The sequence below is a fragment of the Oncorhynchus clarkii genome, chromosome 12 (genome assembly GCF_045791955.1).
Source record: "Oncorhynchus clarkii lewisi isolate Uvic-CL-2024 chromosome 12, UVic_Ocla_1.0, whole genome shotgun sequence".
Classification (NCBI taxonomy): Eukaryota; Metazoa; Chordata; class Actinopteri; order Salmoniformes; family Salmonidae; genus Oncorhynchus; species Oncorhynchus clarkii.
The window spans coordinates 100,490,642-100,517,730 of record NC_092158.1 but is presented as its reverse complement, the minus strand read 5'-3'; the positions used below and the strand labels follow the sequence as shown (position 1 = coordinate 100,517,730).

Genomic DNA, 27,089 nt, shown 5'->3' with positions numbered 1-27,089 from the left:
GTCCAGACTCCGAAGTGACAATTTTAGGTTTTTCTGAATTCAGTAGCGCAAATGCAACCAAATCTGTTAGTTCATATGTATTTTCAAACGCTTGTACAGTGGTCAACTACTTTGGGCCTGTCTTTAGCTTCAAGTGGTGAGATTGGTTTACAGTGCTTGATAGGATAAAACAAGTACAGCAGTTTTTCCACCATCGTGAACATTTACGAAGATGGTCCCTTTTGTCCTCAAGACAAAACTTGGGCTGAACGATCAAGAAGGTTGATCTATCAGGGAAAAGAAAACTTACAACACCTGGAAGGCCATGGACAGCCAGCGTGGAAGAGGCAACGTCTGAGGCTTGTGGAGACTAATGGGGTGTCAGGTTGCAATAGGACCTGGAAGGCCATGGACAGCCAGCGTGGAAGAGGCAACGTCTGAGGCCCTCCCAGCTTGAAGACGGGGATTTGGAGACTGATGGGGGTGTCGGATTACAATAGGCCCCTGAAAAGGAGAGACTGATGGGGGTGTCGGGTTACAATAGGCCCCTGAAAAGGAGAGACTGATGGGGTTGTCAGGTTACAATAGGCCCCTGAAAAGGAGAGACTGATGGGGGTGTCGGGTTATAATAGGCCCCTGAAAAGGAGAGACTGATGGGGGTGTCAGGTTACAATAGGCCCCTGAAAATGAGAGACTGATGGGGTTGTCAGGTTACAATAGGCCCCTGAAAAGGAGAGACTGATGGGGGTGTCGGGTTATAATAGGCCCCTGAAAAGGAGAGACTGATGGGGGTGTCAGGTTACAATAGGCCCCTGAAAATGAGAGACTGATGGGGTTGTCAGGTTACAATAGGCCCCTGAAAAGGAGAGACTGATGGGGGTGTCGGGTTATAATAGGCCCCTGAAAAGGAGAGACTGATGGGGTTGTCAGGTTACAATAGGCCCCTGAAAAGGAGAGACTGATGGGGGTGTCGGGTTACAATAGGCCCCTGAAAAGGAGAGACTGATGGGGTTGTCAGGTTACAATAGGCCCCTGAAAAGGAGAGACTGATGGGGGTGTCGGGTTATAATAGGCCCCTGAAAAGGAGAGACTGATGGTTACAATAGGCCCCTGAAAAGGAGAGACTGATTGGGGTGTCAGGTTACAATAGGCCCCTTAAAAGGAGAGACTGATGGGGGTGTCAGGTTACAATAGGCCCCTTAAAAGGAGAGACTGATGGGGGTGTCAGGTTACAATAGGCCCCTGAAAAGGAGAGACTGATGGGGGTGTCAGGTTACAATAGGACCCTGAAAAGGAGAGACTGATGGGGGTGTCAGGTTACAATAGGCCCCTGAAAAGGAGAGACTGATGGGGTTGTCAGGTTACAATAGGCCCCTGAAAAGGAGAGACTGATGGGGCTGTCGGGTTATAATAGGCCCCTGAAAAGGAGAGACTGATAGGGGTGTCGGGTTACAATAGGCCCCTGAAAAGGAGGAAAATGTTGATTCTTCTTTTTCTCTCAGAAAATAATAATAAACTGTCTTATTATACATATAAACATGTATTGTGTAGTAATGTGTAGTATTGTGTAATAATTATGTGTATTGTTTAGTAATGTGTGGTATTGTTTAATAATAACATGTATTGTTTAGTAATGTGTGATAATAATGTTTATTGTGTAGTAATGTGTAGTATTGTGTAATAGTAACGATTATGATTTATATAAAGGTTTTACAAAACAACAACTGTTTTAAACCTGTTTAACCTTTACACTTTTAAAGAGTTCTCAGCAATCCATATTTTAATGATCAACAGGTTGTTCATCTAGGGGGGTCTCTTACACACAAGGGAACTATATGCACACAAGGGGTGTCCCTAGTGTCTTTGAAAAAACAGTTTTAATCCTGCCTAACCTTTAACCTTTTAAAAAGTGTCCTCAGGGGGTCATCCTGGGATGTCCGAGGATGGACTGTCCAGTGTATGTCTCAGTCAATAAAAAATACAAAAAGGGATCATTGTATTATTTTATAAGATGGACCACTTTTAATGCATTATATAAATTATATAGTATATAATAAATTAGATGTTGTGTTAGAGATAAAAATAAAAAATTAACGAGAAAGGACTCTACTCACATATGTATTTATCCTAATGTTTTCAACAAACAAATGTCAATTTTGTGTGACATGTCTTAAAGTGACTCAGAACCATGAAATTGCCAAAGCAAGGCTCTACTCAAGAGTGGACCACTGGCTCCCCCTAGTGGATGTACACAGTTCTAGAAAACAATTACTTGACATTGTATAGCGTGTGCATGTGTGTTATCGCTCTCTAAATGTAAAATACTTAAAAAAATGTTTTTAACAATGTATTAATATTTGGTTTCTACAAACATATTAGGACTGGATGACATACAATTCATATTAAGACTGGATGACATACAATTCATATTAAGACTGGATGACATACAATTCATATTAAGACTGGATGACATACAATTCATATTAAGACTGGATGACATACAATTCATATTAAGACTGGATGACATACAATTCATATTAAGACTGGATGACATACAATTCATATTAAGACTGGATGACATACAATTCATATTAAGACTGGATGACATACAATTCATATTAAGACTGGATGACATACAATTCATATTAAGACTGGATGACATACAATTCATATTAAGACTGGATGACATACAATTCATATTAAGACTGGATGACATACAATTCATATTAAGACTGGATGACATACAATTCATATTAAGACTGGATGACATACAATTCATATTAAGACTGGATGACATACAATTCATATTAAGACTGGATGACATACAATTCATATTAAGACTGGATGACATACAATTCATATTAAGACTGGATGACATACAAACATATTAAGACTGGATGACATACAATTCATATTAAGACTGGATGACATACAATTCATATTAAGACTGGATGACATACAATTTATATTAAGACTGGATGACATACAATTCATATTAAGACTGGATGACATACAATTCATATTAAGACTGGATGACATACAATTCATATTAAGACTGGATGATATACAATTCATATTAAGACTGGATGATATACAATTCATATTAAGACTGGATGACATACAATTCATATTAAGACTGGATGACATACAATTCATATTAAGACTGGATGACATACAATTCATATTAAGACTGGATGACATACAATTCATATTAAGACTGGATGATATACAATTCATATTAAGACTGGATGACATACAATTCATATTAAAACTGGATGACATACAATTCATATTAAGACTGGATGACATACAATTCATATTAAGACTGGATGACATACAATTCATATTAAGACTGGATGACATACAAACATATTAAGACTGGATGACATACAATTCATATTAAGACTGGATGACATACAATTCATATTAAGACTGGATGACATACAATTCATATTAAGACTGGATGACATACAATTCATATTAAGACTGGATGACATACAAACATATTAAGACTGGATGACATACAATTCTCAGGTAATTTATATTATTACTATATTGTATTTTGTGTAAATTATCTGTATAAATCCTCTTGGAACTCTAGGGCCGGTATTTCATTTTTGGATAAAAAACGTTCCCGTTTTAAGCGCGATATTTTGTCACGACAAGATGCTCGACTATGCATATAAGTGACAGCTTTGGATAGAAAACACTCTAACGTTTCCAAAACTGCAAAGATATTGTCTGTTAGTGCCACAGAACTGATGCTACAGGCGAAACCAAGATGAAATTTCAATCAGGAAGTGCTGCATTTTTTGAAACCGCGTCATGGCAATGACTCCTTATATGGCTGTGGAGGAGCTAGGAGTCAGCTTACATTTTCCACGTTTTCCCCAAGGTGTCTGCAGCATTGTGACGTATTTGTAGGCATATCATTGGAAGATTGACCATAAGAGACTACTTCTACCAGGTGGTCGCTTGGTGTCCTCCGTCGCAATTATTGCGTAATCTCCACGTCCATGCGCGTTCCATTTTCTTCAGAGGAGAAACCAAACTGCTACGAGTGATTTATCATCGAATAGATATGTGAAAAACACCTTGAGGATTGATTCTAAACAACCTTTGCCATGTTTCTGTCGATATTATGGAGTTAATTTGGTAAAAAGTTCGGCGTTGTAGAGACTGCATTTTCAGATTTTTTTCTTAGCCAAACGTGATGAACAAAACGGAGCGATTTCTCCTACACAAATAATATTTTTGGAAAAAATGAACATTTGCTATCTAACTGAGAGTCTCGTCATTGAAAACATCCGAAGTTCTTCAAAGGTAAATTATTTTATTTGAATGCTTTTCTTGTTGTTGTGAAAATGTTGCCTGCTGAATGCTAGGCTTAATGCTATGCTAGGCTATCAATACTCTTACACAAATGCTTGTGTAGCTATGGTTGAAAAGCATATTTAGAAAATCTGAGATGACAGTGTTGTTAACAAAAGGCTAAGCTTGTGAGTGAATATATTTATTTCATTTCATTTGAGATTTTCATGAATAGTTAACGTTGCGTTATGGTAATGAGCTTGAGGCTACGGGTTTGCTCTCTGTTATATATTTTCTGACTCTCTACCCTCCCTCTCTCTCTCTTTCCATCTGTTCTGACTCTCTAACCTCCCTCTCTCTCTCTTTCCATCTGTTCTGACTCTCTACCCTCCCTCTCTCTCTTTTTCCATCTGTTCTGACTCTCTAACCTCCCTCTCTCTCTCTCTCTCTTTCCCTCTGTTCTGACTCTCTACCCTCCCTCTCTCTCTCTTTCCCTCTGTTCTGACTCTCTACCCTCCCTCTCTCTCTATCTCTCTCTCTTTCCATCTGATCTGACTTTCTACCATCCCTCTCTCTCTTTCCATCTGTTCTGACTCTCTCCCCTCCCTCTCTCTCCCTCTGTTCTGTCTCCCTCCCCTCCCTCTCTTTCCCTCTGTTCTGACTCTCTACCCTCTCTTTCCCTCTGTTCTGACTCTCTACCCTCCCCTCTCTCTCTTTCCCTCTGTTCTGACTCTCTACCCTCCCTCTCTCTCTCTTTCCCTCTGTTCTGACTCTCTACTCTCCCTCTCCCTCTGTGAAATCTACGTTTTTTTAAAATAAAAATGTTCACACATAAAGTGAACCGTTTTTGCTTTGTAATTCTGGGTTATTGTGTGTAGATTGATGAGGGGAAAAACACATTTAATACATTTTAGAATAAGGCTGTGACGTGACAAAATGTGTAAAAAGTCAAGGGGTCTGAATACTTTCTGAATGTTACTGTATATCAGTATATTAGACTCTCTCTCTCTCTCTCTCTGCAGTGATGTTGTTTTCATCACTTCTGGTTTAACACTGCCATCAAGTGGTGATTGTCCAAACTGCACCACTGTTAAGATGGTGAGAGCAGAGAGAGAGAGAGCAGAGAGCAAAGAGAGAGCAGAGAAAAGAGAGCAGCAGAGCAGAGAGCAGAGAACAGACAGAGAGCAGAGAAAAGAGAGAGCAGCATAGCAGAGAGCAGAGAGCAGGCTGAGAGAGCAGAGAGTGAGATCAGAGAGTGAGAGAGAGAGCAGAGTGAGAGAGCAGAGAGAAGAGGGCAGAGAGAGCAGAGAGAGCGAGAAGAAAGAGGGAGAGAGCAGAGAACAGAGAGAGCAGAGGGAGAGAGAACTCTGTTGCTATAGTGACCCTGCATCACAACACTCTGTTGCTATAGTGAACCTGCATTACAACACTCTGTTGCTATAGTGACCCTGCATCACAACACTCTGTTGTACTAAATTGTTTAATTCTATTCCACATATTTAATTGTTTTGTATTTCATGTCATATTTGTTTCATGTTTCAACCAGTCGCAGGTTAACATCAACCTGACAGAGGAAACGTTAAATCAATAAACAAACTGTTTTCACAATTAACAGCCTTTTCTTGTTTCAAGTCTGTTTTATTATGAAAAGTACAATATATCCTTGTATACTTGTACAACTATGGAGCGTATGTCCAGATATAATTGTATATAATTCTATTATTATATTATTATTATTATATATATATTACAATTTGTTATTCAACATAAAATACATTCATGATGTAGGAGACCCAGACCTGTGGAGGTCAAGGTCACAATTATAGGAATTATGTCCTGTGTGTGTGTTTCCAGTGTGTGTGTGTGTCCAGTGTGTGTGTGTGTGATTGTGTTTGTCCAGTGTGTGTGTGTGTCCAGTGTGTGTTCACTGTGTTTGTTTGTCCAGTGTGTGTGTGTGTGTTCAGTGTGTGTGTGTGTCTAGCGTGTGTGTGTGTGTGTGTTTGTGAGTCCAGTGTGTGCGTTTGTCCAGTGTGTGTGTGTGTGTGTGTGTCCAGTGTGTGTCAACTGTGTGTGTGTGTGTGTGTCCAGTGTGTGTGTGTGTGTTCAGTGTGTGTGTGTGTGTGTGCAGTGTGTGTCTAGCGTGTGTGTGTCCAGCGTGTGTGTGTGTCCAATTGTGTGTGTGTGTGTGTGTGTGTGTGTGTGTGTGTGTGTGTTCAGTGTGTATATGTGTGATCAGTGTGTGTGTCCAATTGTGTGTGTGTGTGTGTCTAGCGTGTGTGTGTGTGTTTGTGAGTCCAGTGTGTGTGTGTGTGTGTGTGTCCAGTGTGTGTCCACTGTGTTTGTGTGTGTGTTTGTCCAGTGTGTGTGTGTGTGTGTGTCTAGCGTGTGTGTGTCTGTGTCCAGTGTGTGTGTGTGTGTGTGTGTGTTCAGTGTGTGTTCAGTGTGTGTGTGTGTGCAGTGTGTGTCCAGTGTGTGTGTGTGTGTTCAGTGTGTGTGTGTCCAGTGTGTGTGTGTGTGTCTAGCGTGTGTGTGTTCAGTGTGTGTGTGTGTTTTTGTGAGTCCAGTGTGTGTGTGTGTCCAATTGTGTGTGTGTGTGTGTTTGTCCAGTGTGTGTGTTTGTCCAGTGTGTGTGTTTGTCCAGTGTGTGTGTGTGTCCAGTGTGTGTGTGTCCGTCCAGTGTGTGTGTGTGTCCAGTGTGTGTGTGTGTGTGTGTGTGTCCAGTGTGTGTGTGTGTGTGTGTCCAGTGTGTGTGTGTGTGTGTGTCCAGTGTGTGTGTGTGTGTGTGTGTGTGTGTGTGTCCAGTGTGTGTGTGTGTGTGTGTGTGTGTCCAGTGTGTGTGTGTGTGTGTGTGTCCAGTGTGTGTGTGTGTGTGTGTGTCCAGTGTGTGTGTTCAGTGTGTGTGTGTGTGTGTGTGTGTGTATTTTTGTTTGTCCAGTGTGTGTGTGTGTCTCTGCCCAGTGTGTGTGTGTGTGTGTGTGTCTCTGCCCAGTGTGTGTGTGTGTGTGTGTCTCTGCCCAGTGTGTGTGTGTGTTTGTGTGTGTGTGTGTGTCTCTGCCCAGTGTGTGTGTGTGTGTGTGTGTGTGTGTGTGTGTGTCTCTGCCCAGTGTGTGTGTGTGTGTGTCTCTGTCTGTGTGTCTCTGCCCAGTGTGTGTGTGTGTGTGTGTGTATCTGCCCAGTGTGTGTGTGTGTGTGTGTGTCTCTGCCCAGTGTGTGTGTGTGTGTGTGTCTCTGCCCAGTGTGTGTGTGTGTCTCTGCACAGTGTGTGTGTGTGTGTCTCTGCCCAGTGTGTGTGTGTGTGTGTCTCTGCCCAGTGTGTGTGTGTGTGTGTGTCTCTGCCCAGTGTGTGTGTGTGTGTGTGTCTCTGCCCAGTGTGTGTGTGTGTGTGTGTGTCTCTGCCCAGTGTGTGCTTGTGTGTGTTTGTACAGTGTATTCCTGTGTCCAGTGTTGTATGTTTCCAGTTTTGTGTGTGTGTCCAGTGAATGTGTGTGTTCGTGTGTGTGTTTCCACTGTGTTTGTGTTGTGTGTGTGTGTCAGGTGATTATATCAGGGACACTGAGGAGTCAACACAAACATAAAACCCTGGATAGAGGGGCTCAGTGAATGTGGAGGTGAATGTGATCAGGTGGGTCAGTGTGTCAGAGGAGGCTCTATAGAAGGACAGAGTGCCGGCTGGCCAGTCCAGATACACTCCTACTCTGTGGGAGCTGGAGGAGGGGACGACTATGGTAGTGAGATTATTATTGTGACAGGCAGAGTAACTGTTGTCACAGCAGATCAAACTCCAGGACTTGTCATTGTATCCAAGACAACAGTCATCACCCCTTCCTCTCCTGTTGATTCCTTTATATGTCACTCCTATACCAGGCTCTCTCCCACTCCACTCTACCTCCCAGTAACAGCGCCCAGTCAGACCCTCTCTACACAGCACCTGTCTACAGCCCTCAAATCTCTCTGGGTGATCAGGATACGGCTGCTCCTCTCTCCTCCATGTCATCTTTCTGTTCCCCTCAGACAGAGAGAGGAGTCTGTTTACTGTGTTTGGGTCCAGTGTCAGATCACAGACATCTGATGGATGAAACCAGACACAATATTAGAAATCATCATCATTCACATTAGAATGTTAACTCACTTTTCACTAATTCATTTAATGTAGATGTTTCTAGGTATCAAAAGGAGAAGTTAAGGTAACTTGAGACTTGTTGAATGATCATATGTTATACTGTATGGTAATATAAAACACACTTATTCCCATTAATTACACACACACACACACACACACACACACACACACACACACACACACACACACACACACACACACACACACACACACACACACACACACACACACACACACACACACACACACACACACACACACACACTGTCAAAGCAACTCTTTGTAAACTTTGGTGTCCCTGATTTCTGCTTCTGTAGAACTACAGCTGATATTTAATATGACCAAGTCAGTAATGATGGTGGTCTTTGACTTTGACTTAACTTGAATTAAGACTTATTCTTAGTCATATTCTTCACATCAGTCAACACTCACATTTTCTAAGCCCAGGTTTCATTCTGTTCTCTCCACCATGTTCCACACTGTAGCAGTAAGCAGAAGAACAGACAGTCATTGAGGGATACACCTGAACTCACACACACACACACACACACACACACACACACACACACACAGTCAGCATATAACTTTGTCCAAGTGGTGGTCAGAATGTTTTTCTTAACTAGCCTGATAAGTCCAACATGTCTGATATGAACATTGACATAAACCCTCTACATACTTGAGTTTCTTCAGTCTGCAGTGTGGATCCTCCAGTCCAGCAGAGAGCAGTCTGACTCCTGAGTCTCCTGGGTGATTGTAGCTCAGGTCCAGCTCTCTAAGGTGTGAGGGGTTTGACCTCAGAGCTGAGACCAGAGAAGCACAGCCTTCCTCTGTGACTAGACAGCCTGACAGCCTGCAAAGAGTCAAATCATATTAAAATCACACTGATATTCTTTGGTGGTGAAAATAGTGGCAGTATATTTTTTCAACATATTCAGATATATCAGTGTCCTGAAACCTTCCATATCTATTCATAAAATAGTGTATCATTATTAAAAATGACAAATTATCAAAGTATTGCTTGTAGAGAGTAACATGTATAGTACAAATATTATAGTAGACTGACCAGACCAGTTTAAAAAGCAGTATCAGTCAGAAGACAGACAGTGAGGAATCAGATTTAGATTGTATTGAGTATACAGTCCACACCATATCTATTTAGACAGTGAGGTATCAGATTTAGATTGTATTGAGTATACAGTCCACACCATATCTATTTAGACAGTGAAGATAAAATGTCAAATGTTTCATATGAGGTGACAGTATATAATATAATAACAGAGGCTACAACAAAACATGCTAACCTCTCACCATTACCAATAACAGAGGCTACAACAAAACATACTAACCTCTCACCATCACCAATAACATCACCAATAACAGACTACAACAAAACATGCTAACCTCTCACCATTATCAATAACAGAGGCTACAACAAAACATACTAACCTCTCACCTCTCACCATTACCAATAACAGAGGCTACAACAAAACATGCTAACCTCTCACCATTACCAATAACAGAGGCTACAACAAAACATACTAACCTCTCACCATCACCAATAACATCACCAATAACAGACTACAACAAAACATGCTAACCTCTCACCATTATCAATAACAGAGGCTACAACAAAACATACTAACCTCTCACCTCTCACCATTACCAATAACAGAGGCTACAACAAAACATACTAACCTCTCACCTCTCACCATTACCAATAACAGAGGCTACAACAAAACATACTAACCTCTCACCATTACCAATAACAGAGGCTACAACAAAACATGCTAACCTCTCACCATTACCAATAACAGAGGCTACAACAAAACATGCTAACCTCTCACCATTTCCAATAACAGAGGCTACAACAAAACATGCTAACCTCTCACCATTACCAATAACAGAGACTACAACAAAACATGCTAACCTCTCACCATTACCAATAACAGAGACTCCAACAAAACATGCTAACCTCTCACCATTACCATTAACAGAGACTACAACAAAACATGCTAACCTCTCACCATTACCAATAACAGAGGCTACAACAAAACATGCTAACCTCTCACCATTACCAATAACAGAGACTACAACAAAACATGCTAACCTCTCACCTTTACCAATAACAGAGGCTACAACAAAACATGCTAACCTCTCACCATTACCAATAACAGAGACTACAACAAAACATGTTAACCTCTCACCTTTACCAATAACAGAGGCTACAACAAAACATGCTAACCTCTCACCATTACCAATAACAGAGACTACAACAAAACATGCTAACCTCTCACCATTACCAATAACAGAGGCTACAACAAAACATGCTAACCTCTCACCATAACCAATAACAGAGGATACAACAAAACATGCTAACCTCTCACCATTACCAATAACAGAGGCTACAACAAAACATACTAACCTCTCACCATTACCAATAACAGAGACTACAACAAAACATGCTAACCTCTCACCATTACCAATAACAGAGGTTACAACAAAACATGCTAACCTCTCACCATTACCAATAACAGAGGCTACAACAAAACATACTAACCTCTCACCATTACCAATAACAGAGACTACAACAAAACATGCTAACCTCTCACCATTACCAATAACAGAGGGTACAACAAAACATGCTAACCTCTCACCTTTAACCTCAAATAAAAGGTGACATTCTGTCCTGTCACCTAATATGAAACATTCTATCTCAAATCCAAAATGCTGGAGAATAGCACCAGATGGAGCAATTTTTACTAATGACATGCCACTGGCTTTGAGTAAGGCCAGAGTGTCTATGTATGTGGATGACTCAACACTATACACGTCAGCTACTACAGCGACTGAAATGACATGCAACACTCAACAACGAGCTGCAGATAGTTTCAGAGTGGGTGGCAAGGAATAAGATAGCCCTAAATATTTCTAAATCTGAAAGCATTGTATTTGGGACAAATCACTCACTAAAACCTAAACCTCAACTAAAACTTTTAATAAATAATGAGGAAATTGAGGAAGTTGAGATTACTGAACTCCTTGGAGTAACACTTGTAAACTGTCATGGTCAAAACATATTGATGCAGTAGTAGCTAAGATGGGGAGAAGTCTGTCTATAATAAAGAGATGCTTTGCCTTCTTAACAACATTATCTACAAGGCAGGTCCTACAGGCCCTAGTTTCTACCTTCTTAACAACACAATCAACAAGGCAGGTCCTACAGGCCCTAGTTTCTACCTTCTTAACAACTCTATCAACAAGGCAGGTCCTACAGGCCCTAGTTTCTACCTTCTTAACAACACTATCAACAAGGCAGGTCCTACAGGCCCTAGTTTCTACCTTCTTAACAACACTATCAACGAGGCAGATCCTACAGGCCCTAGTTTCTACCTTCTTAACAACACTATCAACAAGGCAGGTCCTACAGGCCCTAGTTTCTACCTTCTAGACAGCACTATCAACAAGGCAGGTCCTACAGGCCCTAGTTTCTACCTTCTAGACAGCACTATCAACAAGAAAGGTCCTACAGGCCCTAGTTTCTACCTTCTTAACAACACTATCAACAAGGCAGGTCCTACAGGCCCTAGTTTCTACCTTCTAGACTGCACTATCAACAAGAAAGGTCCTACAGGCCCTAGTTTCTACCTTCTTAACAAAACTATCAACAAGGCAGGTCCTAAAGGCCCTAGTTTCTCCCTTCTAGACAGCACTATCAACAAGGCAGGTCCTACAGGCTCTAGTTTCTACCTTCTAGACAGCACTATCAACAAGAAAGGTCCTACAGGCCCTAGTTTCTACCTTCTTAACAACACTATCAACGAGGCAGGTCCTACAGGCCCTAGTTTCTACCTTCTTAACAGCACTATCAACAAGAAAGGCCCTAGTTTCTACCTTCTTAACAACACAATCAACAAGGCAGGTCCTACAGGCTCTAGTTTCTATCTTCTTAACAAGACTATCAACAAGGCAGGTCCTACAGGCCCTAGTTTCTACCTTCTTAACAACACTATCAACAAGGCAGGTCCTACAGGCCCTAGTTTCTACCTTCTTAACAACACTATCAACAAGGCAGGTCCTACAGGCCCTAGTTTCTACCTTCTTAACAACACTATCAACAAGGCAGGTCCTACAGGCCCTAGTTTCTACCTTCTTAACAACACTATCAACAAGGCAGGTCCTACAGGCCCTAGTTTCTACCTTCTTAACAACACTATCAACGAGGCAGGTCCTACAGGCCCTAGTTTCTACCTTCTTAACAACACTATCAACAAGGCAGGTCCTACAGGCCCTAGTTTCTACCTTCTTAACAACACTATCAACAAGGCAGGTCCTACAGGCCCTAGTTTCTACCTTCTTAACCACACTATCAACGAGGCAGGTCCTACAGGCCCTAGTTTCTACCTTCTTAACAGCACTATCAACAAGAAAGGCCCTAGTTTCTACCTTCTTAACAACACAATCAACAAGGCAGGTCCTACAGGCCCTAGATTCTACCTTCTTAACAACACTATCAACAAGGCAGATTCTACAGGCCCTAGTTTCTACCTTCTTAACAAAACTATCAACGAGGCAGATCCTACAGGCCCTAGTTTCTACCTTCTTAACAACACTATCAACGAGGCAGATCCTATAGGCCCTAGTTTCTACCTTCTTAACAACACTATCAACAAGGCAGGTCCTACAGGCGCTAGTTTCTACCTTCTAGACAGCCCTATCAACAAGGCAGGTCCTACAGGCCCTAGTTTCTACCTTCTTAACAGCATTATCTACAAGGCAGGTCCTACAGGCTCTAGTTTCTACCTTCTTAACAGCACTATCAACAAGAAAGGTCCTACAGGCCCTAGTTTCTACCTTCTTAACAACACTATCAACGAGGCAGATCCTACAGGCCCTAGTTTCTACCTTCTTAACAACACTATCAACAAGGCAGGTCCTACAGGCCCAAGTTTTGTCCTGAACTGTTTAGTCTTGTGGTCAGGTGCAACAAAAAAGGACTTAGGAAAATTGCAATTGTCTCAGAAAAGGGCAACACGGCTGGTTCAGAACAGGGCAGCACGGCTGGTTCAGAACAGGGCAGCACGGCTGGTTCAGAACAGGGCAGCACGGCTGGCCCTTGGATGTACACAGAGAGCTAATGTTAATAATATGCCAGTCAATCTCTCCTGGCTGATAGTGGAGACTACATGACTACATGGAACTCTATTCCACAGAACTACATAGAGCCATGACTACATGGAACTCTATTCCACATCAAATAACTGACGAGGTAAAATTAGATTTAAAAAACAAATTAAAACACCTTACGGAACAGCGGGGACTGTGAAGCAACACAAACATTGGCACACACACACACACACACACACACACACACACACACACACACACACACACACACACACACACACACACACACACACACACACACACAGCTAACGGGGATCCATAATAAATCCAAATCCAAATACCAATACTTGTTGACCAGCTACAGGAATACTGACCTCAGAGTCTCCAGTTTACAGTGGGGATTCCCCAGTACAGCAGAGAGCAGCTTCACTCCTGAATCCTTCAGGTCATTGTTACTCAGATCCAGCTCTCTCAGGTGTGAGGGGTTTGACTCCAGAGCTGAGACCAGAGAAGCACAGCCTTCCTTTGTGACTAGACAGCCTGACAGCCTGCAAAGAGTCAAATCATATTAATATAACACTGCTATTCTTTGGTGTTGAAAATAGTGGCAGTTTTTTTATTTTCAACATATTCAGATATATCAGTGTCCTGAAACCTGCCATTTCTATTCATCAATTAATGGTTTTGAAATCAAATGTTTCATAGTTTGTTTTGGATGTATATTGGGTTATTATTGTTTTGTCAATTATTACTGAATAGTGGATGATGACTGGAGAAATGTTATTTATAAGTGAGTAGACAACATGTCTCTAAACACGACAAAATTAATCCTGAGGATGCCATGATTAAAAAAGATCTTGAATGCATCATGATAATAATGAGTTAGAATGTTACAGAGGCTACAACAAAAATGCTAACCTCTCACCATTACCAATAACAGAGGCTACAACAAAAATGCTAACCTCTCACCATTACCAATAACAGAGGCTACAACAAAACATACTATCCTCTCACCATTACCAATAACAGAGGCTACAACAAAACATGCTAACCTCTCACCATTACAAATAACAGAGGCTACAACAAAACATGCTAACCTCTCACCATTACCAATAACAGAGGCTACAACAAAACATACTATCCTCTCACCATTACCAATAACAGAGGCTACAACAAAACATGCTAACCTCTCACCATTACCAATAACAGAGACTACAACAAAACATGCTAACCTCTCACCATTACCAATAACATAGGCTACAACAAAACATGCTAACCTCTCACCATTACCAATAACAGAGGCTACAACAAAACATGCTAACCTCTCACCATTACCAATAACAGATGATACAACAAAACATGCTAACCTCTCACCATTACCAATAACAGAGGCTACAACAAAACATACTAACCTCTCACCATTACCAATAACAGAGACTACAACAAAACATACTAACCTCTCACCATTACCAATAACAGAGTCATTACCAACAGAGGGGGTGTGATATTTGTGCCTCTGTCACTTTCTCGATTAATTCATGATTATTCATCATCATAGTAGCATCCACATGAATGTAGAAGTGTTCAGAAACATCTTCTATTCTTACTGACAATACAAGTGAAGTGACTCCAAAATGACAGGACATTATTCACCATTCAGTTTCTATTGGGAAAAACATCCAAAACACAACCAAGACAAACTGCAAATTAATTCAACAAGTTAGTAGAATCACAAGCTTGATGTAATCACTGCAGGCAAGGAATATGGGACCAAATACTAAACTTATGACTAAAATAATTTATCCAAAATATGACTTTTTCAAATGGGAGAACAAGATACATAAATTGTTTTCATTTATAAACTGCAAAATATATATGTATGAAAATACCTTTAATTAAAAGGTGACATTCTGTACTGTCTCCTAATATGAAACATTCTACCTCAAATCCAAAATGCTGGAGCACCACATTTAAAACTGTAAGCTTCACTGTCCAAACACATATGGTGTGGACTATGTGTGTCTGGTAAACACATGTGGATCTGGTGAACGGTTATCACTTGTTGACCAAATACAGGAATACTGACCTCAGAGTCTCCAGTTTACAGTGGGGATTCCCCAGTACAGCAGAGAGCAGCTTCACTCCTGAATCCTTCAGGTCATTGTTACTCAGATCCAGCTCTCTCAGGTGTGAGGGGTTTGACTCCAGAGCTGAGACCAGAGAAGCACAGCCTTTCTCTGTGACTCCACAGCCTGACAGCCTGACAAAGAGATCATCATGACTTCACAAACACACTGTCAATTTAACACCAGTAGTGTAGAAGGACAATGGCAGATGCATTTGGTTTATTCTCTCAAACAACATATAGATTCATCTTCCATCTCCTAGAATTGTATGGTCATATTGTTATACTAATGTGAAAATCAATGAATTTATTCAGTATGTTTTTCAAAATAATATTATGTACATATTATAATAAATATTTTTCTCTAAACTGAATATTGCTTCCTGATGATTAGTTCTTAAATGTCATTTTATTTACTCACAGAGCAGCTCTGGAGGCTTTGACCACTGGCAGCAGCCTCAGAAGACCTTCCTCTGATCTGGAGTATTTCTTCAGGTCAAACACATCCAGCTCCTTTTCTGAAGTCAGCAACACAAAGACCAGAGCTGACCACTGTGCAGGTGACAGGTTGGGTTTTGAGAGACTTCCTGAGCTCAGGTATCTTTGGATCTCCTCCACTAGAGAATGGTCATTCAGTTCATTCAGACAGTGGAACAGATTGATGCTCCTCTCTGGAGAGAGATCCTCCCCAATCTTCTCCTTGATGTACTTGACTGTTTCTTCATGGCTCTGTGAGCTGCTTCTTGTCTTTGTCAGTAGACCTCGTAAGTGCTTCTGATTGGACTCCAGTGAGAGGCCCAGAAGGAAGTGGAGGAAAAGGTCCAGGTTTCCCGTCTCACTTTGTAAGGCTTTATCCACAGCACTCCTGTAGAAAGTAACTTTAGGCTTCTCTCTGAACAGCGAAGAAAAGATACTGGACTTTGATTGAGGTTCGTCCATTAGATTCTCATTGTTGTTGATGAATGAGAGGAACACATATACAGCAGCCAGAAACTCCTGAATGCTCAGATGTACGAAGCAGTACACCTTGTCCTGGTACAGCACACATTCCTGTTTAAAGAGCTGTGTGCACAATCCTGAGTACACTGAGGCTTCATTGACATCAATGCCAGCCTCTTTCAGGTCTTCTTCATAGAAAATCAGATTGCCATTCACAAGCTGTTGAAAAGCCAGTTTTCCCAGTGACAGAATGCTCTCTTTATTCCAGTGTGGACCTGTCTCTTCTTTCCCAAGATACTTTTCATTCTTCTGTTTGGTATGAAACTCCACAAGGTGTGTGTACATCTCAGTCAGAGTCTTGGGCATCTCTTCTCTCTTATGTTTCAGCATGTGTTCAAGGACTGTTGCAGAAATCCAACAGAAGACTGGAATGTGGCACATGATGTGGAGGCTCCTTGATGTCTTTATGTGTGAGATGATTCTGCTGGCCAGGTCCTCATCACTGAATCTCTTCCTGAAGTACTCCTCCTTCTGTGGGTCACTGAACCCTCGTACCTCGGTCACCTGGTCAACACACCCTGAAGGGATTTTATTGGCTGCTGCTGGTCGGGTAGTTATCCAGAGGAGAGCAGAGGGAAGCAGATTTCCCTTGATGAGATTTGTCAGCAGAACATCCACTGAGGTTGACTCTGTGACGTCCCAACAGATCTTGTTCTTCTGGAAGTCTAGGGGCAGTCGGCACTCATCCAGACCATCAAAGATGAACAGAACTTTGTACTTGTTGTAGATGGAGATTCTTGATTGTTTTGTTTCCACTGAGAAGTGATTGAGAAGTTCAATGAAAGTGTGTTTGTCCGCTTTCATCAAATTCAGCTCCCGAAAAGGGAATGAAAATACAAATTGGACATCCTGATTTGCTTTTCCTTCAGCCCAGTCCAGAATGAACTTCTGCACAGAGACTGTTTTTCCAATGCCAGCGACTCCCTTTGTCAGCACAGTTCTGATAAGTTTGTCTTGTCCAGTTAAGGGTTTGAAGATGTCGTTACATTTGATTGCAGTCTCTGGTCTTGCTTGTTTCCAGGTTGTTGTCTCAATCTGTCTCAGCTCATGTTCATTATTGACCTCTCCTGTTCCACCCTCTGTGATGTAGAGCTCTGTGTAGATCTTATTGAGAAGTGTTGGGTTTCCTTGTTTAGCGATCCCCTCAAATACACATTGAAACTTCTTCTTTAGATTAGATTTGAGTTCACGTTGGCAAATCACAGCAATCTCATCTGAATCTAGAAATAACACAGAGGATATTAATATTACGTCTGTTTTAATGCCTACAGTATTGAAGGACTGTTATAAAGTTGTAAATTATAATAATTTGTTCTCGTAACTGACTGTATAAATCTGTAAAAGTTTTTATTATGCGTTACAGACTGGTGTGACTGATTATATTATTATTGGTATTATTGATGGTATTATTAATGTTCTCTCTTTCTCTAAATTAATCACCACAACACATCCCTGCTGCTACTTGATGAGGTCACTAGGTGTTGTGTTAAGGCTGCTACAATATCATTAAGTTACACAGCTACTTTAGCTGTACTTTGGCTACAGCTTTTAAATATTATAAAACATCATTCAACATGAGGCAGACAGATCTTACATTTCTCCAGTGTGTCAGCAAGCTCCTTCTGGTTCATTTTCCTCAGGATGTGCAGTGTGATCTTCAGAGCCCCCTCTCTGGCACTGCTCTCCTGCTTCTCATCTTCAGGGTCCACCACTTCCTTATCCTGCTTCTGACTCTCAAAGCCTTCTGGGAGTTCTGGACTAAGAATGCTCTTGAACATCTTCAGCTCGTTCTTCACAAATGTCATAATTTTCTCTTCAAGCAACTGAAATAAATTAAGTAAATAAGTTAAGCAAGAGAAGAAATGCTTTTCTCATTAACACATTAATGGATGATTGACAGATCAACTTTACTTGAGGTAAACAAAAACAAATGTACATAACAGGACCACATACACTGAATATGGAGGCCAGGTCTGTTTGATGACTCTGGGAAGACTGACCACTGAGAATCTCTGACTCTGATCTCTCCTGTTGGTTTCTGTGGACAAAACATGAGATTACATCTCCTCATCCAGGGAGTACACACACACACACACACACACACACACACACACACACACACACACACACACACACACACACACACACACACACACACACACACACACACACACACACACACACACACACACACACACACACACACACACACGGAGGGAATGTTGTGTTTGTTTAATATTGTTTTAGGACTATGAAAATTTACAAAATGATTAGCCTATGGATTATGAAAACAACAACAATAAATGGGAAAATGGGAGAAAATGGGAGAGGAGAAATGACTAGAGACAGTGTTGTTAAACTCACTGACCAGGACCCATGAGTTCTTCTTACCTTTGTTCAGTAGAAAAGTCTCCCTCTCTAAAGTGTATAGGTTGACTCATAGACCAGTCACTCTTCATGGACACACAGCTGGGAACAGGGGAGGCTGGTCTCTCCTGCTTGATTGGTCTTCAACACAACAGAGACAAACATTACATCTCTCATCTACTCTGAGCTCAGATGGGGAAACATGAGAAAAGAAAAAAAAGCCATATATCCATTTTTAGAAATGTTCGTAAATTAGCTCTTATTGTTTAAAGAAGTTATGTTTATGTTATGTTTTTTTGCTAAATGAGGAGATGGCACGTGGGTACCTGCTTCTATAAACCAATGAGGAGATGCCACGTGGGTACCTGCTTCTATAAACCAATGAGGAGATGCCACGTGGGTACCTGCTTCTATAAACCAATGAGGAGATGCCACGTGGGTACCTGCGTCTATAAACCAATGAAAAGATGCAGCGCGAACTGCGTCACAAATAGAACTGACTTCTAGACGCTCGTTGGCGCGCGAGCAGTGTGTCATTTTTAATAACGAAATTCAATTTGCGACGCGAGCGTTGTAGTCAGTCTGTCAGCCCCGCTAAAAGGCTGGTGTCATTACTCTGCCTTCTCCGGGGGCATGTTGAGGTAAATTTACTAACCGAGAGGGTTGAATTATGTCATTTATTGGAGGGCTGGAAGACGCACTCTCGAGGTTGTTTACTCACAATATCAGATATTAAGATGATTTTTATAATGAATGTATACTGAGGTTGAGGTTCTGACTAGTGATTATTTACCCGGTGTTCAATACCTACGTAATAATATACAATAAAATAATATTCAAAAGTTTGGTCCTTGGACACAGAGGGTTTAAACACTAAAGTTACCGTCCATCTAGTGAAGAGAGGAGAACCGGACAGAGGTAGCCAGCATCGTCAACGAGAGAGGGAGAAGCCTCACCGGGATTTAACAGGTGGAAGAAACAACCGGGGAGCTCCATCGGTCCACAAGAAATGCAGACAGCCGGTGATGATGTAGTGGTAGCTATGGTAACTAGGATGCTGCTGGTAGAGTAGCTAGCTAGATTACCGAGCTGTACCGACTAGCTAGGATAACTAGGATGCTGCTGGTAGAGTAGCTAGCTAGATTACCGAGCTGTACCGACTAGCTAGGATAACTAGGATGCTGCTGGTAGAGTAGCTAGCTAGATTACCGAGCTGTACCGACTAGCTATGATAACTAGGATGCTGCTGGTAGAGTAGCTAGCTAGCTTACCGAGCTGTACAGACTAGCTAGGATAACTAGGATGCTGCTGGTAGAGTGGCTAGCTAGCTTACTGTACCGACTGGCTAGCAGGTCGTTCGTCTGTCTTTCGTCTCGATGATGATGAATCCAGTGAACCACAAAATAAAAAAAGAATAGAGAGTGAAAAGGATCGGACAGTTATGTACGGGGACGAGGACAGTTCTGTACGGGGACGCGGACTGTTCTGTACGGGGACGCGGACTGTTCTGTACGGGGACGCGGACTGTTCTGTACGGGGACGCGGACAGTTCTGTACGGAGACGCGGACTGTTCTGTACGGGGACGCGGACAGTTCCAGAACACAGACATGATCAGTGAAACACAATCAACTAAACCCAGTCTTTACAGTGGGTTACATTAGTAATATTCATTTTTTATTATTATGTAAAACAAACATTCTGTTTTTTTTATAACAATATGTTGAGATCAGGGACCACATCCACAAAGCGTCTCAGAGTAGAAAATTGGTTGTATAAGTGCTGAGAATAAAGACAATTTACACTTATGGGTATAAATTAAAGCTATGCATGAAGTCTCTAGTCCCACCTAGTCAGCAGATATTTAGGACACCTGGTGAACTGTCCTAAGTATTTAAGAGTTAACAGCAGGTATCCTAAGTAGTTAAGAGTTAACAGCAGGTGTCCTAAGTAGTTAAGAGTTAACAGCAGGTGTCTTGATATTACTATAAAATAATGCAGAGTCAGTGGTTCCTGAGCCACATGTAATTGCTTTGTAGTACTTTATAATAATGTTTGTATATTTCTATATGATCAATCCATTAATAATATAGACCTACATGCAACAGTATGTCTTGTGCTTTTGGTAAGTGATACCATTTTGTCTTAATTTTGGCAGATTAACTCATGCTTATTTCTGAAGATTAACTCAGGTTTTTGCCCAAAGGCCAAGGAGTTGGAGCTGTGGCAGGAATTGGACTTGTGGTTGAAAGGTGGCTGGTTCGAATCCCAGACCGGGTGCTGGAAAATACAGGCGGACTTGATCTGACCACTGGAGGACTGCTGGGTTCACATCCTCAACACATGCTCAACACACAACAACCTTTTGTTGATCAGAACTCTAGAGGTTCTTCTTCACTGAACCCAAATATATATATAATGTTTTAGTGGTTCCATATATTAATGAAGTGATAGAAGCCTTTTTGGTTCTAGAAGGAACCTTATTTTCTGAGAGTCTAGAAGGAACCTTATTTTCTGAGAGTGTAAAATAAACACGTTTTTCTTTTGATTATTTAATTCTCTACATCGTGTTATTTCAAGTTCTCCCTTTGGAGGTAGCCATAAGCAACCATTTCTGATTAAAAAAACTAATGTGAACATTTTTGGAAATAGCATTTTTTGAAAGAAACTCAAAATAATTCCTAAACACAACTGTCATCTCACCTCTTAGCTTTGGTGTCAGGTCCTCCCTCTCTCTCCCCAGAGAGTCTCATTTTTGAGGCAGGGTCCCCCTCATCTCTCTCCCCAGAGAGACTCATTTTAGAGAACTGACCCCTAAACAGAGATCCAACATGTTGGTTGTGGTTAACACAGTGACAACTAAACAGAGATCCAACATGTTGGTTGTGGTTAACACAGTGACAACTAAACAGAGATCCAACATGTTGGTTGTGGTTAACACAGTAATTCTTGAATATCAATTGTTATAATTTATTAATAATCTCTTATAAAACATTTACTAACAGACATATCGAAACAGTCAGGTTATTTAATACAATCACATGAATATGTAGATGTGACATCTCTTCTCCATGGTAACTGTCAATAATAATAATAATAAGTAACTTTTAAGGTAGTTCTAGACATTACAGCAGCACAAGGCCATGTCTCACAATTATTTTATTCACCTTTTTTATTTAAGTCAGTTAAGAACAAATTCTTATTTTATTATTTAAAGGTGGGCTATTTATTGTCTTTCAATCTGTTATTTTCTAAATGTATCTGAGAATATAGACAGAAGGGCTAAAATGGACATGATTGATCTGAGGGGAAATCATTGATCCATTCAGAAATGTTTTTTGCATCAAGTAAGAGATTTTATATTATGTAAAGTAGGCTAGGTTATAATGTATAGTAGTGGGTTGGTAGTGATATGTTATATTATGTAAAGTAGACTAGGTTATAATGTAGTAGTGGGTTGGTAGTGATATGTAGATGTTATATTATGTAATATGTATATAACCTACATATCATAGATGACCAGTCTAAACCTGTTCAGATCAGTTCACATAATGTTATAGTCCTACCAGTAGCAGGACAGAGAATGTACTGTATATAACCTACATATCATAGATGACCAGCCTAAACATGTTCAGATCAGTTCACATAATGTTATAGTCCTACCAGTAGCAGGACAGAGAATGTACTGTATATAACCTACATATCATAGATGACCAGCCTAAACCTGTTCAGGTCAGTTCACATAATGTTATAGTCATTCCAGTAGCAGGAAAGAGAATGTACTGTATATAACCTACATATCATAGATGACCAGCCTAAACCTGTTCAGATCAGTTCACAGAGACCATCAGGTTTGTCAGCATGATAAGTGATCATAGCTCCAACCTACTCTGACTATTTAATGTCTGACATCGACTAACCTTTTAATCGTATGTAGGAAGCCAAGACCAACGAGAGTTTTCCCCATCTTTCCAACGTCTCAACACATTTATCTGACTTCTAATGTACTGAGAAATATGTGCCACAGTTTCAACAGCCATTTTGTAACTGCGTAGGCTACAAACATACTTTTAATTTCACATGAGGAAATCACATAACTTACAGTCACTGGTGCAGCCGCCTGTTTTCTTACAGATGAAGTAGCTTTCATAGACAACTCATTCAACCAGCCTAAACAACAGTAAATAAAAGATGTCAATTGGTCAAAGGAGAACACATGAAAGAGGTAGAGATATATATATATCCTGATAGAGTCATACACATGGAAGAGGTAGAGATATATATATCCTGTTTTGCTACAGATGTAGGATCTTAATTTGAGACAGTTTAATACAGCAGAAAAATTATGTGGATTATAATTAACATTTTAAAGTGGAAAGTGGAAATGACAAACTTCAGAAGCCTTTTAAAACATCAAATACACTGCAAGTTTTAGTTTTCCTGCAACAGGGTGATCAAATTCAGATCCTACATCTGTACAGAGATGAGGTCTTTATCTGAAAAAGGAAGTTTGAGTTATTAGCAATGAAGTTGCAACTGTCAGCTGCTGTAAGCCTCTGTGATTGGATGTTATAGACCCTGAACAGTTTCTTCCCCGTGGTTATAGCCTTTAGCTCTATGCTCAGTCTACCTAGTTCAATATATTGTTGTACGTAAACTTTGTGCAAACTCCACCGCCTGTATTCTGTCTCTTAATGTTTTCTTTCACTAGCAGCACCATGTCACCATGTTAAATAATGTGTACAGATGTAGGATCTTTCCAACTCTGAGGACATGTCATTGTGATGTCATTTATTACATTTCAACCTGTTGATAAAGGCAACTAGAAGGCTGAACCCAGAAGACAACTCTAAATCAACACTTACTGATATTATCCTAAAATCCTTTCACTCGTATTATTGTGTCTCTTTGTTCAACGAATGTCGGGCAGCCTGTGCTGTTAATATAGTTGAAAACAGCAGGCAGGGAGGTCAACACCCTACAGGCAGCCTGTTCTGTTAATATAGTTGAAAACAGCAGTCAGGGAGGTCAACACCCTACGGGCAGCCTGTGCTGTTAATATAGTTGAAAACAGCAGGCAGGGAGGTCAACACCCTACAGGCAGCCTGTGCTGTTAATATAGTTGAAAACAGCAGGCAGGGAGGTCAACACCCTACAGGCAGCCTGTGCTGTTAATATAGTTGAAAACAGCAGGCAGGGAGGTCAACACCCTACAGGCAGCCTGTTCTGTTAATATAGTTGAAAACAGCAGTCAGGGAGGTCAACACCCTACAGGCAGCCTGTGCTGTTAATATAGTTGAAAACAGCAGTCAGGGAGGTCAACACCCTACAGGCAGCCTGTGCTGTTAATATAGTTGAAAACAGCAGGCAGGGAGGTCAACACCCTACAGGCAGCCTGTGCTGTTAATATAGTTGAAAACAGCAGGCAGGGAGGTCAACACCCTACAGACAGCCTGTGCTGTTAATATAGTTGAAAACAGCGGGCAGGGAGGTCAACACCCTACAGGCAGCCTGTGCTGTTAATATAGTTGAAAACAGCGGGCAGGGAGGTCAACACCCTACAGGCAGCCTGTGCTGTTAATATAGTTGAAAACAGCGGGCAGGGAGGTCAACACCCTACAGACAGCCTGTGCTGTTAATATAGTTGAAAACAGCGGGCAGGGAGGTCAACACCCTACAGGTAGCCTGTGCTGTTAATATAGTTGAAAACAGCAGGCAGGGAGGTCAACACCCTACGGGCAGCCTGTGCTGTTAATATAGTTGAAAACAGCTGGCAGGGAGGTCAACACCCTACGGGCAGCCTGTGCTGTTAATATAGTTGAAAACAGTAGGCAGGGAGGTCAACACCCTACGGGCAGCCTTGGCTATTTTTAGAAAACCAGTATATCAAGCCTGTATCAAAGTTTACCCCTCAGGCTACAATCAGGTTTCAGCATCAGGCAGGTATCAACATGCCGAGTCATAGGCTACAACCTGGGTTGTGTTCATTAGTTTACTCCACAGCCAACAGTATTAAAATGTTGCATAAAACATAAACAGTTCTCTAAACGCTGTACAATGTGACCTAAACGGTTTCTGTTGTTTTGTTACGGTGGGCACTAATGAATACACACAACCTGTTTTGAGGAAGTGTAAGTTGTTGTTAGTCTTTCACACAAAATACCTCCCTGAGTAAAAAGTGTTAACAGTAGATTAGAAAGAGAAAATGTTTGTTTGTTGCTTGTTGTGTTTTAAGCCTGTTTTGAGAAGACAAGTCTATAGACCTATGATACAGTAGGAGATCACCCTGGTCTATAGACCTATGATACAGTAGGAGATCATCCTGGTCTATAGACCTATGATACAGTAGGAGATCACCCTGGTCTATATAGACCTATGATACAGTAGGAGATCACCCTGGTCTATAGACCTATGATACAGTACAATCTTAGACTAAAGGGTTCCAAACAGGTCATCTGGCTGTCCCCATAGGAGAATGCTTTTGGGTTCCAGGTAGAACCCGTCTGGCTTCCATGTAGAACCCTCTGTGGAAAGGGTTCTTCATGGAACCCAAAAGGGTTCTACCTAGTACCAAAAAGGGTTCTACAATGGGGACAGCCAAAGAACCCTTTTAGATTCTAGATAGTGTAGGAGTGATCACCCTGGGGCACACAGATGGGCACAGAACAAATTCACCCCACGCATCTAATTTATATCAAACATTTAAGGCCTATTATAACACTGTCCACCAAAAATATCATCAACTATATGAATACACATAACAATATCATCAACTATATGAATACACACAACAATATCATCAACTATATGAATACACATAACAATATCATCAACTATATGAATACACATAACAATATCATCAACTATATAACAATATCATCAACTATATGAATACACACAACAATATCATCAACTATATGAATACACATAACAATATCATCAACTATATGAATACACATAACAATATCATCAACTATATGAATACACACAACAATATCATCAACTATATGAATACACATAACAATATCATCAACTATATGACAATATTATCAACTATATGAATACACACAACAATATCATCAACTATATGAATACACACAACAATATCATCAACTATATGAATACACACAACAATATCAACTATATTAATACACATAACAATTGTCGTCTTACCTTTTATCTCTCAATAGAAACACAGTCTGGATGATCATCAGGTCGTCTAAAGTTACTTTCATTTGCTCTGCTCATTTACATATCAGGTTCTGCCTGTTCTCTCTCCCACTCCCTCTCTCTTTATAGCTCTTACAATGTGCCTTGGCATACAATCTACAACTGTCTGGAAATCTATTCTTCTGTCTCTCTCCATCACTTTCTCTGTGTCGTCTGTTGCTGTCTCTGTGTCTTGTCTGGTGTCTCTCTCCATCATATCCTATTCTGTTGGTGTCTCTGTGTCTTGTCTGGTGTCTCTCTCCATCATATCCTATTCTTCTGTTGCTGTCTCTGTGTCTTGTTTGGTGTCTCTCTCCATCACCAGAAAATGTTGAGGGTTAGGCATACTATAATACAACATTCACAACATGACAACACAACTACACAACACAATTAAATACAGTTGAGGGTTACTACAATACAACATGACAACATGACAACACAACTACATAACACCATTAACTACAGTTGAGGGTTACTACAATACAACATGACAACACAACTACATAACACCATTAAATACAGTTGAGGGTTACTACAATACAACATGACAACACAACTACATAACACCATTAAATACAGTTGAGGGTTACTACAATACAACATGACAACACAACTACATAACACCATTAAATACAGTTGGAATGTAGTTAGAACTCTGTTTCCATCAAACAGAAAAACAACAATAAATCTGGATCAACACATTTAGATTTCTAGATGCTGCACTTTGCTGTTTCATTACCCAGACAGCTGTTTAAGGTCAGACCAAGGCAGAGTGTAGTATCAGTACTTAGGGGTCATAGGTCAGATCAGTGGTCATGGCTGATATGCATGGACTAGGAAACAAACTTTAAAGC

The 27,089-nt window shown here is 40.8% G+C and overlaps 1 protein-coding gene across 1 annotated transcript; it reads right to left on the bottom strand.

Moving 5' to 3' along the window:
• Positions 1-7,770: 7,770 nt before the first annotated feature.
• On the bottom strand, positions 7,771-26,396 carry LOC139421749 (NLR family CARD domain-containing protein 3-like). Its single transcript, XM_071172867.1, has 12 exons — positions 26,197-26,396; positions 23,126-23,193; positions 21,727-21,837; positions 19,050-19,166; positions 18,612-18,696; positions 18,253-18,481; positions 16,081-17,878; positions 15,621-15,794; positions 13,909-14,082; positions 9,087-9,260; positions 8,843-8,889; positions 7,771-8,355 (listed from the first exon to the last, which is right to left on the bottom strand). Exons 3-12 carry the CDS (start codon positions 21,819-21,821, stop codon positions 7,829-7,831), a joined length of 3,420 nt encoding a protein of 1,139 aa, XP_071028968.1. The 5' UTR covers positions 21,822-21,837; positions 23,126-23,193; positions 26,197-26,396; the 3' UTR covers positions 7,771-7,828.
• Positions 26,397-27,089: the final 693 nt, after the last annotated feature.